Source organism: Erythrolamprus reginae, chromosome Z (genome assembly GCF_031021105.1).
Source record: "Erythrolamprus reginae isolate rEryReg1 chromosome Z, rEryReg1.hap1, whole genome shotgun sequence".
NCBI classification, from domain to species: domain Eukaryota; kingdom Metazoa; phylum Chordata; class Lepidosauria; order Squamata; family Dipsadidae; genus Erythrolamprus; species Erythrolamprus reginae.
Window position 1 is genome coordinate 144,364,371 of NC_091963.1, and position 20,147 is coordinate 144,384,517.

Genomic DNA, 20,147 nt, shown 5'->3' on the forward strand with positions numbered 1-20,147 from the left:
CCCCCCCCGACCACAGTCTGAATATGGAAGCCATGTTCCAGAGCACTCTTGGAAAACAAACCTGGCAAAGTTAAACAACCCCTCTATGTTATATTCAGTTTAATGCAAAGGTCATTAAAATATTCAGACAAGGTTGAAATGATGATTTCCCATTTATTGAATCAGCCATTTTAAGATTTATTCTTTCTTCCCATAGTGTCTTCATTCTTTCTTTCTTTTTTAACCCTGCTGTGCTATTCGATAAAACTCCCTAATGTTATGTTCCCGGGTCTATTTGTCCCAGACCGCAAATTGATCATTTTAGGTACTTATATTTGGTCTTTTTTGAAAGCTTTTTTTCACTTGGAAACAAGTTTGAATATTTCTGCACACATTGAAATGAAAATTGAAATGAAAAAAGTAATGCTTATTGGTTTATTTTTCTGATAAAAATGCCCCCCCCCCCGTTTTTGTGAAATATTTTTCAATTTATGGATAGTTTTGCTTGCAAAATGCATTCTATTTTACTAAACTTGGTGTGAGATTGGCAGCTTGAACATTTCTGAACATGATGATATGAAAATTGAACTGGAAAAATTGATGCATATTTGTTTATTTTGTACATAAAAGTCTCCCCCCCCTGTTCAATTATTTCAATTTATATAAACATTATGCTGTTAATTTGAAACCTACATACTTGTTTTTAGTAAAATGGATTTCTTTCATAAAATTAGTTGTCTGGCTACAATGTGCTTGCTTTTCAAAAGGATATTCCAAATATTTCTAGCCAAATATATATAAAAAGTGAAAATAATGGCACACAGCAAGGCCGAGGGGGGGGGGGTGGCCCTTTTGTGGCCAAAATAAACAAATAAGAATAATTTTTTCCAGTTCATTTCTATTTTTCTTATGATCAGGAATGTTCAATTTAGTATATCAATTGTATAGTATATGACTGTTGCAGTGTTGTTGAGTCATGTGATCCCTTTTTTCAACCTTCTGACAATAGAACAGAACAGAATTCTTTATTGGCCAAGTGCGACTGGACACTCAAGGAATTTATTTTATTTATTTATTTGATATTATTATGATATTTATAACACTGTTTATTTTTACATGAAAGGACACCGTAGCGGTGCTGCAAGCAAAGGGCGGTCCTTTCACATAATTTTTACATGAAAGGACCGTCCTTTGCTTGCAGTGCTGCTGTGGCATACTTTTTCGTAAAAAGAACAATGTTTATTTTTACATGAAGACCTCCCTTTGAAGGAGCTGGGGAATTCCTCCCATGAAGAGATTTCGGGGGTGGAGCCTTGACGTCACCGGCAGGTTGCTAAGGATGCCAAGGTGATCACCTTGGTGTCTTTAGCAACTTGCCGGTGTATGTGATGTCAAAGCTCCGCCCCCGGAATCTCTTGGTGGGATTCCCCATTCGGGTTCGGATTCGGTTCGGGTTTGGCCTAATTTTGCATAAAGTTTGTCCGAACTTGCCGAACCCAAACACCATTGGGTTCGCCCATCACTAATGATGATGATGATGATTATGATGATGAGAAGACTGATAGTATTAGTAATGCAGCCTTAGTGAATAGTGAATAGAGACAGTGGCGAGAGAAGTGAAGTCAATGGGAAAGCCAGATTCAGTTAACCACCTCATTACTAACTTAACATTGGCAATGATTCACTTAACAACTGTGACAAGAAATGTTGTAAAATGGGGCAAAGCTCCCTTAACAAATATCTCACTTTACTCGTTGTGTCTCTGAAATATTATTGTGAGTCTCATATATAGCATGGTGTGAGAAGCATTCTCCAAGTTGGTTGGAGCTAGCCTCCAAGTATGGGTTAAGACCGCTCTATGACCAATGAGGATTGAATCTGATTCTGCCCCTCTGTAGCCTCGAAGGACATGTGCTTTACTTCCCATCATTGAATTTGAGCTGAAGGATTTTAATTGGCTTTCACACATGCAAGGCCCCCTTTCACTCGAATCTGTTTACTAGGAGGGGTTAAAGGCCCCCAGACTCCCCCTATGGGTAATCCCCTGGACACTGCAGCTCCCCTAACCATCCTTCAGGGGATAGAGCATATAGGGGATCACAAGTCAAATGGTCCTTTTGGGGCTCTGGCAGACACCCCTTCTGTTGGAGCCATTGAAACCCAGATACCTACATTGGTAGTCGTCTGGCTCTTTTTGCCAGCTGATAGGAAGAGACCACCAATGATAAGTGGGTTTGGGAGACAATCTCATTGGGCCTCGCTCTTGAATTTCTGTCCATTCACTCAAGATTTTTCATACAGTGCCCCAAATCATGCAATCCCACCCAAAGGGCCCTCATGGAAGAGGCCATTCATCACCTGTTGGATATTCAGGCCATCCAGAGGGTGCCCGAGAGCCAGTAGGACAAGGTTTCTACTCAATCTCTTCATGTTGACCAAACTATCAGGCAGGTGGAGGGCAATCATGGATTTGAAACACCTCAATAAAGATATACTTTACAAGAGGTTTAAGATTCATACCCTGCAATCCATCCTTGGGTGAATCAGTCAGCAGGATCTACTCAATTGATCTCTCAGAGGCCTATCTCCAAATACCAATTAGGCACACCTCAGGGACCATTGCCTGGTAACATTATCATATATTGATGTGGACTGTTGAGAGGGATGGAGAAAGGATTCCACAAAATGGACGCTGTAGCAAAGAAGACCTAGCTCTGCTCCATCCCTCTCAACAGTGCAATGCAATGTTCTAATTTATTTATTTATTTATTTATTTGATTTTTATGCCGCCCTTCTCCTTAGACTCAGGGCAGCTTACAACATGTTAGCAATAGCACTTTTTTAACAGAGCCAGCATATTGCCCCCACAATCCGGGTCCTCATTTTACCCACCTCGGAAGGATGGAAGGCTGAGTCAACCTTGAGCCGGTGATGAGATTTGAACCGCTGACCTTCAGATCTAAAAGTCAGCTTCAGTGACCTGCAGTACAGCACTCTACCTGCTGCGCCACCCAGGCTCATCATTATATTTAATTACTTTATTGTAATTATTATTTTATTGTAAACTGCATTGCCTTAGGGCCTTCATATCCTGCTTTGATTTTGCCCTGCTATCCTGTTCAATAAAAGGTCCCTTTTGAAATGCCAAGTTTCAAGAGTCTTTAATTTCTTGAATAAGGAGGAAGGGCCAGAGCTTACAAGCACTGAAGAAGCAGCGGGCTGGATTATGTGATGGACTGTCTCTCTCCAATTACATTTGCCCAGGCCATCAGGTCAGCAGAGAAGATGTGTTGTGGCACCCATTTGCCAGGAAATTACCTTTGGTTATCCATTCAGTTTGGATTGAATAATACAAATAAGTTATCTCTCAATCAGTTTTGAGTAGAATGGTGTTCTTCTGAGGAAATTTGCATACTGGCCTATGATTGGATAACAGCGGCCATTTGAATGTCAGCTGCTGATTGGATAACAATGGCTGCTGCCAGTTTTAAACAGCTGTTAAAGCCACATCTACCCTGTTGAACTGTTTTATAAAGTGTGCCATTATTTTAGGATGCTTCTTGTGCTACCCAGCCTGTGCTACCCATTTGCTCCCATTCCAGTTAATTGTTAATTTATTTACTTTTATTTATTTATTTATTTATTTATTTATTTATTTATTTATTTATTTATTTATTTATTTATTTTGTCCAATACACAATAATACACAATGAAGATAATAGATGACATCTTCAAGGAAATAGAATTAGAGAAAGAATAGAAGAGGGAATATAGGATAAAATAAATCAATGAGAGAATAGAAGAAAGATATAGGGATAGAAGAGAAGATATAGGAGAGACAATAGGACAGGGGTCGGAAGGCACCCTAGTGCACTTATGCCAACTTAATAACAAACAATTTAACTACAACGTGTCCAGCCTGGTGTACCAGATCTAACAAATAGTATAAATGCAATTTTTGCAAAAAACATTGAAAATGGTAGAAATCAAATAGACTTGGCTGTGTCTATTTCCACTGGCCAATGTTAATAAAACCAAACCTCCCAATGAGTCAGTGGATTGAGATGGAAGATATTTGAGAAAGAATTGCAGAGCAGCACAGAATCCTCGGAGAGGCGTGGCATAGAAATCCAATTAATAAAATAAAATAAAACATGATCAGAACTTTGAAGTCGATGTCCATTTCTGCTCTGTACTTGTATTTCTTTTTCTTTTATTCAACAGTAGTTTTGCTTGAGTTCTGAGCCTTTTAAGAACTTCCCTCTTTCAATCTTTCCTTGATATTTGGATATCAAACTGGATTTATAAATGAGAGCTATCAATCACAGTAAGCAAGATAAAGGAAGGGACGTCTTGCCCACCATCTTTCCCCAATATGGCAAAGCAACTTTGCAAAAGTTTTTGATAGGCTTTGCAAAATGAAACACTATTACTTAAGAAGTTCATAACCTTGTGGATTAATCTGAATTAACCAACGAATACCACCTCATGAGAAATCTATTTTATTCATTTTATTTATTAAGCCTATTTGCTCATTGAGATGACTGTGGGCAGTTTACAAACATAAATTTCTACATTCTCCAACCTCAGATCTCACATTTAATGCGTTCATTATGCATTTCCTGTTTTATTCAGGATAATTGCCTGATGATATTCCCTAATTGCAAACCTTCATTCTCCACTGTTATTTTAGTTGGGATAAATTTCAATTGAAAAATCTACATTCACAAATATTGACTCCGTGTCTGAACCAAAACCAAATCTCTTATTGTATAGTATTATATATGATTCAGGATGCAGGGGCTCAGGGGCGGCTAAGATGTTGAGCTTGTCGATAAGAAGATCAGCAGTTCAGCAGTTCAAATCCCTAGTGCCATGTAATGGAGTGAGCTCTAGAGCAGGAAATGACTAGCACTCATGTGCAGGGGAACATTTACCGTACATATGATTCACATATGTCTACTACATAAACAGCCTACTAGGAAAACATAATTTAGACACAAGAAACAATTAGCAGAAGGTAGCTGTAAGTTCGAAATAGAAGACTGTAAAAGCTTTGAAGAAGCACTAAATCAGGGGTATCAAACCCACACCCTCATAATAGCAGCACGTGATGTATCAGAACATTCCCTTCTTCTCTCAAAAGGGCAACAGGGTGGCAAGTGTATGATGTATCTGGCTCGCAGGCCAGGAGTTTGACGTCGCTGTTTTAGATGAAACCCTCATGCCTCCTAGGTCACATAATGTGTAAACAGATGAGAAAATGTAGGCAATTGTCTTTTTCCATTGCTCTTCACTAGCAACCAGTTTCTCAGGGATTCTGCCTCAGATGTCAATCCCATGTTTCCATTCTAATGCATTCTCAAGTGCACTTCTAAGAGCATATCAGTGGGTGACTTATACATCTGAAGGCAGCACATGCTACAGCTTAACAATTACAAAACTTTTGCCAGACCCATCCTCGAATACAGCTCATCTGTTTGGAACCCATATCGCATCTCAGACATTAACACCCTTGAAAATGTCCAAAGATACTTCACCAGAAGAGCCCTTCATTCCTCCACTTGAAACAGAATACCCTACGAGACTAGACTTTCAATCCTGGGCCTAGAAAGCCTAGAACTAAGATGCCTTAAACATGATCTAAGTATTGCCCACAATATCATATGCTGCCACGTCCTGCCTGTTGGAGACTACTTCAGCTTCAACCACAACAACACAAGAGCACACAACAGATTGAAACTTAATATTAACCGCTCCAAACTTGACTGTAAAAAATATGACTTTAGTAACCAAGTTGTCAAAGCGTGGAACTCATTACTGGACTTCATACTGTCATCCCCAAACCTCCAACACTTTACTCTTAGATTATCTACGGTTGACCTATCCAGATTCCTAAGAGGTCAGTAAGGGGCGAGTACAAGTGCACTAGAGTGCCTTGCTCTCCTATATCTCCTATACCTTTCTTCTATTCCTATATCTCTTCTTCTATTCTTTCACTGATATGTTCTATTACTATATCTTCTTTTCTATTCTTTCATAGATATATTTTACTATGAATATCTCCTCTATAACCTTCATCATGTATTTTACTCTGTGTGTGTGTGTGTGTGTGCGTGCGTGCGTGTATGTGTGTGTGTGTGTGTGTATATATATATATATATCTCCACTAAAACTCTCATTGTGTATTGGACAAAATAAATAAGTAAGTAAGTAAGTAAGTAAGTAAGTAAGTAAGTAAGTAAGTAAGTAAGTAAGTAAACAAACAAACAAACAAACAAACAAATAAACAAATAAAAAATAAAAAAAATTGCATTCTAAGACATTAAATCTGAACATCTACTTAGAGCCATATCAATAGGACCCGGATTGTGGGGGCAATATGCAGGCTCAGTTAAAAAGTGGTATTGCTAACATGTAAGCTGCCATGAGTCTAAGGAGAAGGGCGACATAAAAATTGAATAAACAAACAAACAAACAAATAAATAAATAGGAAATCATCTCATTTTTTTGCAAAACTCATCCTTTGTCTCAGTGCAGCCTTCAAAGCATCTTGCACTTGTCTGTTCCTCAAACAATATATGATCGGGATGAGAAGAGGAAGCATAACAGTATTCAAAAGAGCCACTATTTTGTGGTACTCTAGTCTGCTGTTACCCTTTGGCTTGATGTACATGAAAATGCAACTGCTGTAAGCGATGGTGACCACAGTAATGTGTGAAGCACAAGTGGAGAAGGTCTTCCTTTTCCCTGTAGTGGATGGGATGCGCAGAATGGTGGAAATGATTTTGACGTAAGAGATAATATTGACAGTTAAGGTCCCAAGCAGAGAAAATATGGCAATCACAAAATGCACCATTTCTAGGAAACTGGTGTCAACACATACCAGTTTCATTAGAGGCCCACTGTCACAAAAGAAATGATTCATGATATTGGGACCACAAAATGGCAACAGAAATAAAGGAATGCATCCACCTAGAATTAGTGATATCCCTCCAGCCAAGCAACAAAATACCAATAATGAACAGATTCGGATATTCATAATGGTTGGGTAGTGAAGAGGGTTACAGATGGCTATGTATCGATCAACAGACATTGTGGCAAGTAGGAGGAAAACAGTGGTACCCAGGACCAAATAAAGAAACATTTGAATGAAGCAACCACTTAAAGAGATGCTCTTACTACCAGTAATTATGTTGACCAGTGCTTTGGGAATTATAGTACTCATATACCCCATATCTACCCATGCCAAATGTCGGAGGAAGAAATACATTGGGCTACAGAGTTGAACACTCACCTGTGTGATAATAATAACCACTATGTTTCCTATGAAAGTCAAGAGATAAATTCCAAACAGGAGGAGAAAAAGGCTAACTTCAAGGGGAAAGCTGTCAGTCAGCCCCAACAATATGAATTCCCTTACTGTGGTCCTGTTTGTCATCAGTCCATTTCTAAAAACATTATTTTTCCTTCTTCTTTTAATCACATTTCAAATGAGCATGGCTTTATCAGTTTCCATTTCTTGTATTAAAAGCCAAGAAAATTTAAAACTTGATAGTTTGAAACAGAGCAACATTCTTCTGCTATGTTATTAGAAGTAGGGCCATTCTTCCTTACAAACTAATTCCAGGTGTGGCTAATCCAAGTGGAGCTAGATGGAATCTCTCCATGTTTCCACCTGTCAAAAAACAATTCATCTTCACGGACCTGCAAAGATCTGTCTCTGCATGATGATTTGTCGTTGTTATTTCACCTTTGCACAATGTTCTCCAGACTGTTTTTCTGAGATGGGTCCAAATTCTCTTTTGATTCCTTTACCTAAAAAAAGCATGTGAATAGGCAAAGATGAGTGTGTGTGTGTGTTTGTGTGTGTGGAGGGTAAATTGTATCAAGAACAGTTTCAGGAATAGACGCACCAGATAGAGTGCAGTACTGCAGGCCACTAAAGCTGACTGTACATCTGTAGGTCAGCAGTTCAAATCTCATCACCAGCTCAAGGTTGACTCATCCTTCCATTCTTCCAAGGTGGGTAAAATGAGGACCCAGATTGTGGGGGAAATATATGCTGGCTCTGTTAAAAAGTGCTTTTGCTAACATATTGTAAAGCCACCCTGAGTCTAAGGGGAAGGGCGGCATTAAAAAATTGAATGAATAAATAAATAGGGTAGATCTAGTCCAGTGATGGTGAACCTTTTTTGGTTTGTGTGCCAAAAGGAGTTGTGCACATGTGCTAGCATGCGTGCACGTGCCCACACACATTCCCTCCCCATCCATGTGCACTCCATGCGCTGCCCCTGTGCATGCTTGCAATCCACCCCCTGTCCCCGCGCAGGTGGACAGGCCTCATTGAAGCTTGGGACAGTGAAAAAAATGGTGAAATGGCCAAACCAGAAGTTTGGAAAAATGGACTTCCGGTTTCCCCATTTTACTGTTTTTTGCACTCTGGAGCCTTCAAGGAAGCTTCCTGAAGCCCCGGAGTACGAAAAACAGCACAATGGGCAAATGGGAAGTTTGTTTTTCAGAATTTCCAGCTTGCCCATTTGGCTGTTTTTTGCACTTTTGGGGCTTCAGGAAACTTTCTTGAAGCTTCCAGAGGATGAAACGGCCTTCATCAAGGGCAAAAATCAGTTGGTTAATGCATGCATGGGTTCTGGAGCTGACATAGGGCAACGCCCTATGATATGGCTTTGCATGCCATAGGTTGACCATCATGGATCAAGTCTAATGAAAAAAAAAAGATTAAGGGTGACATGATAGGAGTGTATGGATATTTGAGGGGCTACCATAAAGAACAGGGAGTCTTCTCCCACCTGAAGGCAGGGCAAGAAGCAATGGATAAAAAATTGTCAAGGAGAGAACCAAGCTGCATGGACAAAGGAATTTCCTGACAATAAGAATGATTAATAGAAACAAAGAAACTTAGAAGATTGATGGCAGAAAAAGACTTCATGGTCCATCTAGTCTGCCTTTATGCTATTTCTTCTATTTTGTCTTAGGATGGATATATGTTTATCCCAGACATGTTTAAATTCAGTTAGTGTGGATTTACCAACCACGTCTGCTGGAAGTTTGTTCCAAGCATCTACTACTCTTTCAGTCAAATAATATTTTCTCACGTTACTTCTGATCTTTCCCCCAACTAATCTCAGATTGTGTCCCCTTGTTCTTATGTTCACTTTCCTATTGAAAACACTTCCCTCCTGAACCTTATTTAACCCTTTGACATATTTAAATGTTTCAATCATGTCCCCCCTTTTCCTTCTGTCCTCCAGACTAGACAGATTGAGTTCATTAAGTCTTTCCTGATACATTTTATGCTTATGATTAATTATTGAAATGACTTGCCTTCAGAGCAGGGATGGGTTCCTCCCAATTGGGACCAGATCACCTGAATTGGTAGTGACCCACTGGTGACCTCATGGATTCAATTCAGTCGGTGCCATTCTCTGGGCACTGCCATCTATATTTTTTGTTTTTGTGAATGTTTCCCTGTTTGGATGGCTTTTCCTCTTCTGCTGTTTGAAAAAGGGACCTCCTGCCCAGTGTTCCCTCTACTTTTTTGGGGGGGTGGGCGGAAAAGTATAGTGTCTGAGCGGCAGTCCCTTTGGGACTGGGCGGCACAGAAATAATAAACAAACAAACAAACAAACAAATAAATAAAAAACCCACCCTGTTTTGCCTCAGAGAATTTCAAAATAAAATACTGTACTGTGTGTCTATAACAGTGAGCTCATAATAGGGCAACTCTATCAATATCAAAATGCCACTTAAATAGTTGAGCTAGTTTCAAACTAGATTTTGATTTTCTTTCTCTCTTCCTTACTCCCATTCTTTTTCTTTCTCTTTTCCTTCCTCTCTTTTTTCTATCTGTTTCTCTCTCTTCCTCTCTTCCTCTCTCTCTCCTTCCCTCTCACTCTTTCCCTCTCGGCTTCTGGGCAGGTTTGAAAAACTCTGAGTTGATGATGATTTTTAAGTGAGCGATTGCTCACTGCTCAGCTTAGAGGGAACTATGCTCCTGCCCACCCCTGGGTTAATACTGACCTTTATTTTGTCACTCAAAGCACAGTTGATCAGCTACTCAGCTGTGTTTCGGGCTGATTCTTGCTACTGAGCAAGCGTGGAAGTCAAATTGCATGAGGAGATGTGAGTGAAATGTCACAATGCGAACCGGGGGTGAAGTTAAGTGTAACCCACCAATGCTTCAGAGGTTGTGAATGCTCCAACACTGGAAGTTTTAAAAAAGAGATTGGACAAGTACTTGTCTGAAATGGTATAGATTTTCCTGCTTGAACAAAGGGTTGGACTAGAAGACCTCCAAGTTCCCTTCCAACTCTGTTAATCTGAATTTAAGGACCTTCCTAGATTTTTCACTTATCCATGGAAGCTGTATTGCAGAGAGAAAATTTAGAGTAAGAAGAGTTTTTGGAAAAGCTGTAGCAAAGCCACATTCTTTGTCTAAGTAGGATACAGTGGTAGCATCTTTGCTTTTCCATTTATCTGAAGCTTTCTCATTTTGTTGAAGAGAATTGCATGAGTTTGTTAAAAATGTCATTAGAACTATATTTAAATATTTACTTTAAGATAACAACTGATGAATATTCACTGGATTTCATTCCTTGCAGCCTTGAAACATGGAGAACATCTGTTTTCAGCCTCACAATGTAACTTTATTAAAGAAATCTAATGATTATTCTGAATAACAAGAAGATACATTGCACCTAGCCATTATGACATTTATATGTGGCATGCAGTAGGCATTGATGGTTTGTAAATCCTGGATTGTGGCATATGTACTTCCACCAATCCTGGCTTAAACTATGGTTAAAGCCAGCATGCGGACCAAGTGCTACTGCATTCTGTATTATATTCATATATGAATTATTTGGATCAAATGTAATTTATGTTTTCTTATAAAACAGTCCCCAATATTATACATTAGAAATCACCTGATTTAATTTATCACTTTTGAACTATACAAAATATTTCTTAATTTTATAAAGTAATCTTACTGGTCATGGCTCTCAAGGACCATAAGCATGAAAGAGAATTCACCCCCTGTAAACATCTATCATCCATCCATCCATCCATCCATCCATCCATCCATCCATCCACCCATCCACCCAATCTATAGTATGTTTCATTATGTCTACAAATAAAAACAAAAGCATTTATTAAAATATTACCCCTTAATTCAACATTTGGAAAGCATAATGTTCTCTATTCGCTGTGCTTTTCCAAAGATGCCTTGTCTTCTTAGCTCATAGCTGTACTCCCTGTGCAATATCTCTATTTTTTCATAGCAATGAAAACAGGAGCAATCTCTCAAACTCAGTCGTGCTGGTTACTATTCTGAAGCATTGAGTATTAGAAGAATTCAAGACTGACTTGTGAGGATCCCTGAGGGACGTCTCAAAGAGCAAAGAAAAAAAACCCCATCACGTGCATGTTCCTCCTGTTTTGTGGTTTATTTTGGTCTCTCTGATGCAATACATTAAGTTTTGGTGAGGCTTGTTTTTGATTTCACATGGGTGAACTCAACCTGCCTGATTTGTAAACCATGGTCTCAGACAGGGGTGGCTAATCTTTTTCGGTTCGCGTGCCAAAAAGGGTGGTGTGTGGGTGTGCTAGCATGCATGCATGTGCCCAAACCCATTCCCTCACCTCCATGCATGCGCACTCCCCTGCTGCCTCAGCACATGCACACAATCCTCCCTATCCTCGCACATGCACACAGGCTTCAGTGATGTCTGGGATGTGTAAAAACAGCCAAATAGGTATATGGAAGTTCAGAAAGCATACTTCCAATTTGCCCGTTGTGTTGTTTTTTGCATTCTGGAGGATTCAAGGAAGCTTCATTGAACCTTCCAGAGTGCAAAAAACAGCACAATGGGCAAATCGGAAGTGCATTTTCTGAACTTCCGGTTGGGCATTTATTGCACTCCAGGGCTTCAGGGAAGCTTCTCTGAAATGCCTGGAGGGCAAAAATCAGCTGGCCAGTGCTCGCTGGAGCTAACATAGGGCAACATCTCGCATGTCCTCTGACATGGCTCTGTTTGCCACCTGTGATATGAATGCCATAGGTTTGCCATGTGACAGGTCTAGGAGGTAGATAGACAGACAGACAGACAGACAGATACACATAAACATAAACACACACACACACACACACACACACACACACACATATACACACATACATACAAATACAGTGATAACATGTCTTACAAACTTAATTGGTTCCGGGACGAGGTTATTAAGGTGAAATGTTTGTAAGACGAAACAATGTTTCCCATAGGAATCAATGGAAAAGCGATTAATGTGTGCAAGCTCAAAATTCACCCCTTTTGCCAGCTGAAGTGCCCGTTTTTGCACTGCTGGGATTCCACTGAGGCTCCCCTTCATGGGAAACTCCACCTCAGGACCTCTGTGTTTTTGCAATGCTGCAGGGGAATCCCAGCATCGCAAAAACGAGCGCTTCGCTGGCAACGGAAGTCTGGAGGTGAGGTTTCCCAGCGAAGGGAGCATCAGTGAAATTGCAGCATTGCAAAAACACTGAAGTCCTTGAAACCCCACCTCCGGACCTCTGTGTTTTTGTGATGCTGTGATTTCACTGAGGCTCCCCTCGCTGGGAAACCCCACCTCCGGACTTCCGTTGCCAGCGAAGCACCCGTTTCTGCGTTGCTGGGATTCCTCTGCAGCATCACAAAAACACGGAAGTGTGGAGGTGGGGTTTCCCATGGAGGGGAGCCTCAGGGGAATCCCAGCAGCGCAAAAACGGGTGCTTCGCTGGCAACAGAAGTCTGAAGGCGGGGCATCCCAGCAGTGGCGGTCGGTTTGTAAGCTGAAAATAGTTTGTAAGAAGAGGCAAAAAAATCTTAAACCCCAGGTTTGTATCCCGAAAAGTTTGTATGATGAGGTGTTTGTAAGACAAGGTATCACTGTATATATTTTGTATACATGTGTGTGTATAGTTGCACATGCATGTGTATAGCATTTTCTTAAAGTACAGTTGAAAGATAAATAGTTCCAATTGGAGAGAAAGACACTGGAAACATAGAGGATGATTGGAAAGATGGTTTATTGATGAACAGGACCAGATGGGTTTTATTAAAATATTCATGAATGGACAGAGCCCTATTAACAAGGTCAGCCAATGAACAGGCATATCAACTAAGTCAACCAATGGAAGTTAAATACTTCTGAGTCTGTGCAGAGAATCTAAACTGGAAACTTAAGCTCAAGGCTGGGGGTGGCTGAGCCCACAGTGTGCTCTCTACTCCCTTGTCCACTCTGTGCTTGTCTGCTGCTGAAATGAAATTAACTGTTCTCTGCAGCTATAACTGCTTGAAGAAGAATCTATGTTGGTATTGTAAAGTTTGCTTCATCTGTATTCTTCTGTAGACAGAAGCTAATGAATCCATCTGAATCAATCATCTGTGTGGGCTTCTGGAAATTGATTTTTTTGGAGAGGGGGGGGGAGACCCTCTCATGGGCCTTGCCCATGAGCTTCCTGTTCTTGTGCAAGAAATGTATTCTATTGGTTGTCAGACTCCCAATGGCAGCTATGCGGAAGTCATAGCTAACTATTTCTAGGTTGTCTGAATTAAGTTTGATTGAAGCCTGGATTTTCTGAGATGATGCAATGAGCAGACTTGAAAAGCGCCTGAAAAGATGTTGGGCCATTCTTATTGTATCTTAATGGCTTTCCTGGTTTGGATCTTAAGTGAGGGATGAGTGTTCGGAAACTTCAGATCGTGCAGAATGCAGCTGCAAGAGCAATCACGGGCTTTCCCAGACATGTCCATGTCACATCAACACTCCGCAGTCTGCATTGGTTGCCGAACAGTTTCTGGTCACAATTCAAAGTGTTGGTTATGACCTATAAAGCCCTTCATGGCATTGGACCAGTTGTCCAGGTCCCGTTGATGAAACAATGCCATCTGGCGGGACCCAGGGGAAGAGCCTTCTCTGTGGCGGCCCCAACCCTTTGGAATCAACTCCCCCCAGAGATCAGGACTGCCCCCATGCTCCTTGCCTTTCACAAACTCCTAAAAACCCACCTCTGCCACCAGGCATGGGTAAATTGATTCCCCCCCAGCCGTCCCATTTTATCTATCGTTTTTTGGGTTGTATGACTGTTTTTTATATTAAGGGTTTTAACTGTTCTTTTTAATCATTGGATTTGTATTGTGTATTGTTGTTGTGAGCCACTCCAAGCCTTCAGAGAGGGGTGGCATACCAATCTAAATAATAATAATAATAATAATAATAATAATAATAATAATAATAATAATAATAATAATAATAATATGATCCACTGGAACCTGTGCCGGAACTACCATTTACCAGTGGCAAAGAACTGGTGGGATCATAAGCCTGAAAAAGTGGTCGAAAATGAGCAAGCAAAACTACTGTGGGACTTCTGACTTCAGACTGACTGAATTCTGAAGCATCACACACCAGACATTGTGATCATGGAGAAAAAGAAAGTATGGATCAATCCCAGGAGACAGCAGAATTGAGGAGAAGCAGCTAGAGAAATTAGTGAAATACGAAGATCTAAAAATCGAGCTGCAACGACTCTGGCATAAGCCAGTGAAAGTGGTCCAAGTGGTACTTGGCATGCTGGGTGCAGTACCAAAGGATCTCAGCGGACATTTGAAAACCATCAGAATTGACAAAATCTCCATCTGTCAATTGCAAAAGGCCACTTTACTGGGATCGGCAAACATAATTCGCCGCTACATCACGCAGTCCTAGGTGTTTGGGAAGTGCCCGACTGGTGATGAAATACGAAATCCAGCATAGTGATCTCGTTTGCTGTGTTGTACTGACACAATAATAATAATAATAATAATAATAATAATAATAATAATAATAATAATAATCCTACCATTCTACATAATTCTGCCTCCCCCGCCCCCAAATACCCTGTCTTGAAGGGATTATGAAAACTGCATTTCTAATAGCAGTATCTGCTTGGGGGCAGAGAACTGTGGTTCTAAATTTCTGTTTCCTTTCAGATTTCTATTTCTCTTTTAGGGGAGAATAAAAGTACAAGGCCTTCTTTCATAAGTGGTGGTTAAGTCCTGAAGCAAGAAAAAACCAAAATTCACAACTGGCAATAAGAAATAACAAAATTAACAATAGAGTTCACCCCAGAGCTCTTACTACTGGGAATATTTAAAAATCAATATAATAAGAATATTAAATATCTGATTTTACACAGATACAGCAGCAAGCCTTGCATATGCACAATGCTGGAAAAATTCCAATTCAGCTATGGAAAGTTTAAAAATTAAAAAGATTTACAACTGCACTGAAAAGGATAAACTTGCGATAGAATGAAGAGGACAAAAAGATTGGGATTACTATGACGTGTGGGAAAAATGGTATCAATGGGTTGAATATAGAAAACAATAAAGGGAAAGGGAAATAAAAATGCAGAATTCTGTAAATATCTAAATATGTAATGTATTAATGTATCAATACAAAATTAATGCACATGTGATGATGTAGAAGTGCTCAGATTTATTGTGATTTTTTTAAAGATTTGAAAAACCAATAAAGTATACTTTAAAAAAGGTTTCTCACCTTCCAGTCTGTAATGAGCCTGAACATAGAAAATAAATCAAATTAAAACCATTTTAACTAACAAATTACAAAGTCCATGTCATGTGTCCCTCACTACAGCAATAGATGATTGTTCTCCCACCCATGTGTTAACAAAACCCAAGTCTGTTTATGAGACCAGCTAAAGTTGGCAAAGTCCTTCCAATGATTTCTCCTCACAACATATGTTGGTGTTTCTGCAAACAGTTTCGTAAAGCATCCTTGACTTTCTCATTCCTCAGAGTGTAAATAAAAGGGTTCAGTACTGGGGTGACCACAATAGTAAGTACTGCCACAGCTTTCTGGACATCCCGAGACCGACCCTTGCTGGGCAAAGAATACATGAAGATGGCACTGCCGTAGAAGATGGAAGCAACTGTGAAGTGAGAAGCACAGGTTGAAAAAGTCTTCCTACGACTGCCGCTGGTCTGCATCCTCAAAACAGTCACAATTATGTAGAGGTAAGAGACAACAGTTATACCCAAAGAGCTGAGTAACACCAGAGCAGAGAGGGTAGATTCCAGCATCAGGAGAGCATGCACATCATTGCAAGAAAGCTTTATCAGTGGAGCATAGTCACAGAAGAAATGATCAATAACGTTAGAGCTACAGAAGGTCAGTTGGCTCAGGAGAATAATGGGGCCAAGATTATTCAGGAAACCACCAACCCAGCACACCAATATCAACCTCACACAGACCCCTCCATTCATGATGATTGTGTAGCGCAGTGGATGACAGACAGCAACGTAGCGGTCAAAGGCCATTACGGCGATCAGGATGATCTCAGAGGTACCAAAGAAGAAATAGGAATAGCACTGAGTGATGCAGCCAAAGAAAGAGATCGATTTGTTCAGAGAAAATAGATTCATCATCATCTTTGGTGCGATTGTCAGAATGAAAAATATCTCCAGAAAGGAGAAGTTGGAGAGGAAGAAATACATGGGGGTCTGCAAGCGTCGGTCCACGCATACCAGAGTGATAATCATGAGGTTTCCCGTCAAAGTGAAAAAACACACAACCAAGAGCAATGAAACAAAGAAGAGTTCCATGGTCCTGGATAGTTGGAAGCCAATTAAGATGAACTCTGTCACTTGTGCAGTGCTATTTTGAGTCCTAGTTCCCACCATGGGTTTGCTGCAGGAGAGAAATCAAGCAAAGAAATAACCCACTTCAGATTGGTGCCATTAAAAAAATATTTTACCTTCTTCTCTTAAGTCCCAAATTCAAACCTGGAGACCTCTCACCAAAGAGTGCCAGAAACAACCTCCTGAAGCCAAGAGACTGGGCTTTTTCTCATAGAAATGCACCAACATTGAAATGCCTTCTCCCAAGGAATAGAAACTGAGTTCTAATAGTCACTTGCCTTTCAGAATGTGACTATGTTAAAAAAAAAAGGCATTTTGATTGGATCACTGCTTTTTAGTCAATGGATGCATGTGTGATTTTTTTAAAAAATAAAACAGGAACTTGTTTTATTGAGGAAGGTGGGTAGCATACAAGTCTAATAAATAATAATAATAGTAATAGTAATAAAAGTAATAATTATAATTACTGCTGCTGCTGCTGTTAGGTTACATTTGCTGCAAGTATATTCACTACAAGATATTCACTCCAAGGTGATATTCGCTCCAACAGAGTACCTTATTCCCCCAGACTTGAAATAGAAGCAATTAGACAATTTACAACTACATCACCTCCGATCTGATCTAACTGTAGTTCATAAAATCATCTACCAAAATGTCCTTCCTGTTAATGACTACTTCACCTTCAACCGCAGCAGTACACAGGCACAGAATACATTCAAACTAAATGTAAACCGCTCTAAACTCGAGTGCAGAAAATACAGCTTCAGCAATAGAGTGATCAATGCTTGGAATGCACTACCTGACTCTGTGGTTTCCTCCCAAAACCCCAAAAACTTTCACCTTAGATTGTCTACAGTTGACCTCTCCCCATTTCTAAGTGGTCTGTAAGGGGTATGCATAAGTGCACCATTGTGCCTACCATCCCTGTCTTACTGTCCTACTGTCCTTCCCTTCCCTTGATTCATGGTGAAATATTGTATATAATATTAAAAGTTAGCATGAATGCCTTTATATAGAAGTATGTGAAGATACTTCTTTTTAATACTGTATAAAGTATATGAAAACACAGTATATCAAACACTGAGAGTTTCCACACTGTAAATAGCAATAGCACATAGCCTTATATACCACTTCACAGTGTTTTACTGCCCTCTCTAAGAGGTTTACCGAGTCAGCATTTTGTACTCAACAATTTGGGTCTTCATTTTAACCACCTTGGAAGGCTGAATCCATCCTCAAGGAGCCTAATGAAATTTGAATTATCAAATTGCTGGCAGCTGTCAGTCAGCAGAAGTAGCCTGCAACACTGTACTCTAACCACTGTGCCACCATGGCTCAAATAAATACATTACATCTAATCACATTTGGCCAAACAAAGTATTCTCTAAGTAATGTATATTCAATAAAATATGGCGAGCTTAAAAATACAATAGAGAAAAATTGAGAGATCCATGCAGGAACTTACCACAGTCGGTTTTCAGTTCTTCTATCGGTACAAGTAAAAGACATTGACCATAAGATACATTTCTTTTAAGTCAACTAGAGCTTATTATTAGGAGATGAAATATCTTAGATGACATTGATGTGAAATTTGCTGTACACTCTTCTATCAATGGAGTTTTGCAACCTTCTCCTTTGAAACTGCCAGGGCTGTAAGTTGTCATACTTTCTTGACTGACAGGTGGAACGATGCTTTCACCTACAGTCTTTCTTCAGGCAGCTCTTTAGTGAAGTCTATGTCTTCTGGAAGGAAGAATCCAACTGGTACTCTGGAACTGAAATTCTACATATAATGATTATGTCCAACCCAATCAATTTAACTATGAAAGCATAATTGCTGAATGACCCTTATCAGCTGTGCTACTTTAAATAACATATAGAGAAAGTACAGATTTCTGAATTATCATGGATAGTGAGGTTCTAATTATGACATGCATGCTTAGAAACCTTTGAGAACAAAGGTGAACTAGAACAGTTCCTTTCCCACTTTAAGGTCCTCAGAACTTACAGCTCTTCCTATGACTATTATTATGTGAAGTGTTAATACCACTCTATAATGCCTTGGTAAGACCACACTTGGAACACTGCATTCATATTTGGTTGACAAGATGTAAAAACACATGAGCTCTGGAAAGAGTCCAGAGAAAAGCAAGAAACATGTTTAGATAACCGTGAGCTAAAAAAAAAATATGAAGAACGGTTGCAGGAATTGTATATGTCTAGTTTAATGAAAAAAAGGACTAGGGGTGATGTGATAGCAGTGTTCCAATATCTCAGGGGTTGCCACAAAGAGGAAGGGGTCAACCTATTCTCCAAAGCACCTGAAGACAGGAAAAGTAAGCAATGGGTGGAAGCTAATCAAGGTGAGCTCCAACTTAGAATTAAGGAGAAATTTCCTGACAGTTAGAACAATTAATCAATGGAACAGCTTACTTTTAGAAGTTGAGTGTGCTCCATCACTGGATGTTTTAAAGAAGAGATTGGACAGCTGTTTGTCTGAAATAATATAGGATTCTATTCCTTCCATATCAAGGGGTTAGAATAGAATAGAATAGAATGGAATAGAATAACAGAGTTGTAAGGGACCTTGGAGGTCTTCTCGTCCAACCCCCTGCTTAGGCAGGAAACCCTATAGTAATTCAGACAAATGGTTATCCAACCCCTTCTTTAAAAACTTCCACCGTTGGAGCATTTACAACTTCTGGATTGGATAGAAGACCTCCACATCTGTTATTCTGTTAAGAGAATAATAAGTGATGGAAGGGAAAAAAAATCACCAATTGTAATATTTTGGGACTACTTGTTGCTTCCACTGAATTGTGCATAGACAATTGACAATATATGCTTTATTTAAAAGCCTTACAAGTATCCTTCTCGTAAAGGGTACATGAACTGGGAGACACCCGTGGCCTGAAGAATGGGGATTCTTCTGGGACAATCATGAGAGGTCTATCTTGCATCTGGAAGAAGAATGGAAGTAGTGGATCCTATTTTTATCTCCATATCCCAAACTTTTAGCAGGAAGATCTCATGTGGCCACTTCCAATCCAATCTTCTGGCATTCTGGCATTCGGACATTCTGGTTGTGCCTATATGTAGAATCTGTTTGTATTTTCCACCATCCTATGGCACTTTCTCTGAAAATGCACTTAGTAGACAGCAAATACTTCGTGACAACCAGTTAAATGAACCAGCGTTTTAAAAGTATAAGTTGAGATACTTCTTTGGAGACATTTGTTAATGGATTCCCCAGAGAGTAAAGTTTGGAAATAAATTTATTCCTTCTGATGCCATCAAAACTTTAATGATATTAGACCTAATTTTCTTAGCTTGCACTGCATATTGTAGAACGTTAGCATCCAAACCTTTCCTAGAAGAATGAAATATTGCAGAAGAGACGGAGTAACGACTCGGACACAAGAGCTGGATTTAAACTTGGGTCATTTTTATTATAATAAATTTGCATAATTT

The 20,147-nt window shown here is 39.7% G+C and overlaps 2 protein-coding genes across 3 annotated transcripts; both read right to left on the reverse strand.

Annotated features, from left to right (window-relative positions):
• Nucleotides 1-6,481: 6,481 nt before the first annotated feature.
• On the reverse strand, nt 6,482-7,420 carry LOC139153311 (olfactory receptor 6E1-like). Its single transcript, XM_070727061.1, has one exon. It carries the CDS (start codon nt 7,418-7,420, stop codon nt 6,482-6,484), a length of 939 nt encoding a protein of 312 aa, XP_070583162.1.
• Nucleotides 7,421-15,767: 8,347 nt separating this feature from the next.
• Nucleotides 15,768-19,910, reverse strand: LOC139153081 (olfactory receptor 6J1-like). Of its 2 annotated transcripts, XM_070726651.1 has the most exons (2): nt 19,897-19,910; nt 15,768-16,692 (listed from the first exon to the last, which is right to left on the reverse strand). In XM_070726651.1, exons 1-2 carry the CDS (start codon nt 19,908-19,910, stop codon nt 15,768-15,770), a joined length of 939 nt encoding a protein of 312 aa, XP_070582752.1. The 2 variants fall into 2 exon arrangements, with proteins under 2 accessions (XP_070582752.1, XP_070582751.1); XM_070726650.1 differs by lacking the exon at nt 19,897-19,910 and having other exon boundaries at nt 15,768-16,718.
• Nucleotides 19,911-20,147: the final 237 nt, after the last annotated feature.